Source organism: Otolemur garnettii, unplaced genomic scaffold, assembly GCF_000181295.1.
Source record: "Otolemur garnettii isolate 467f Iridium unplaced genomic scaffold, OtoGar3 scaffold00094, whole genome shotgun sequence".
Classification (NCBI taxonomy): domain Eukaryota; kingdom Metazoa; phylum Chordata; class Mammalia; order Primates; family Galagidae; genus Otolemur; species Otolemur garnettii.
In genome coordinates this window covers 7,006,794-7,007,657 of record NW_003852489.1, presented here as the reverse complement: position 1 = coordinate 7,007,657, position 864 = coordinate 7,006,794, and the positions used below count along the sequence as shown (strand labels likewise).

At 41.0% G+C, this 864-nt stretch overlaps 1 protein-coding gene across 1 annotated transcript in view; it reads right to left on the bottom strand.

Annotated features, from left to right (window-relative positions):
- Window positions 1-369: 369 nt before the first annotated feature.
- CUNH17orf78 (chromosome unknown C17orf78 homolog) overlaps window positions 370-864 on the bottom strand; it is a 21,071-nt gene continuing 20,576 nt past the window's right edge. The window contains exon 7 of the mRNA XM_003795615.1: window positions 370-447. Within this exon, the coding sequence (XP_003795663.1) occupies window positions 370-447 (78 nt within the window). The remainder of the gene's footprint in view (window positions 448-864) is intronic.

Below are 864 nucleotides of genomic sequence, written 5' to 3'. Positions count from 1 at the left end.
GCTGCCTCACATTAAGAGCTGCTCTTGTTCCTTGGAGGCAGTGTTTAAGTCTTTTGTCAAAGAGACCAATAAGGTCCATTTATCGTGCGTGGAGGGAAGGCTTTCTGTTTTCATTTGAGGGGACAGAAACATATCCATTTTTTGGATGTACAAAGTGAATTGCAGAGGCTTGAGGCTAAGTCAGTAGCAGTGGCATGAGGATGAGCCCAGGCTCTCCCTTCATTCAGAGGACCTGGAATTCCTCTTTGATTACATTGTCCCCACTGAAGATGCAAATGTTAAATTGACAAGAATCTGCCCACATTGATTAATAACAAGGAGAAGAGAGTGTAGCATCATTCGTTCAATGCGTGAGGCAGAGCAGGACTTTCAGAAGTATGTCTCGTGGATAAAAGTGATCCTTGTAGCTTCCTTCGGGTTTGGTGTGTAGGGAGCATCTTGTCCAACCTAGAGAGAAAGGAAATATGAAAGATAAAGAAGGATGCTAATGGATATTTCTTCATGTGTCAACAAAGGGATAGCTAAATAAAAAACCTATAATTCTGAGAACACTTCAGTCTGCCTTTGTTACTCAATAGTTAACTGTTACAGAATGAGCAAGGTGCATATGTGTATGAGAACCCACAGTTGATTGCAATCTGTAACTACTAGTAAAGTGCCCATTTACCCCTGGCTTTGATGTTTGTGCTGTGAATAAAAAAACCCCTGAATATTACAGCTGGTTTGAATTCCAGACACACGAGAATTCTACTTTTCTTGAATTAGGACCAAACAATCTTACTGCATTTTGAAAAGAGTTAGAGACGTGGGTCTATGTGAACCAAATGTTTTTAAGAATTTCCGGCTCGGCGCCTATAGCTCAAC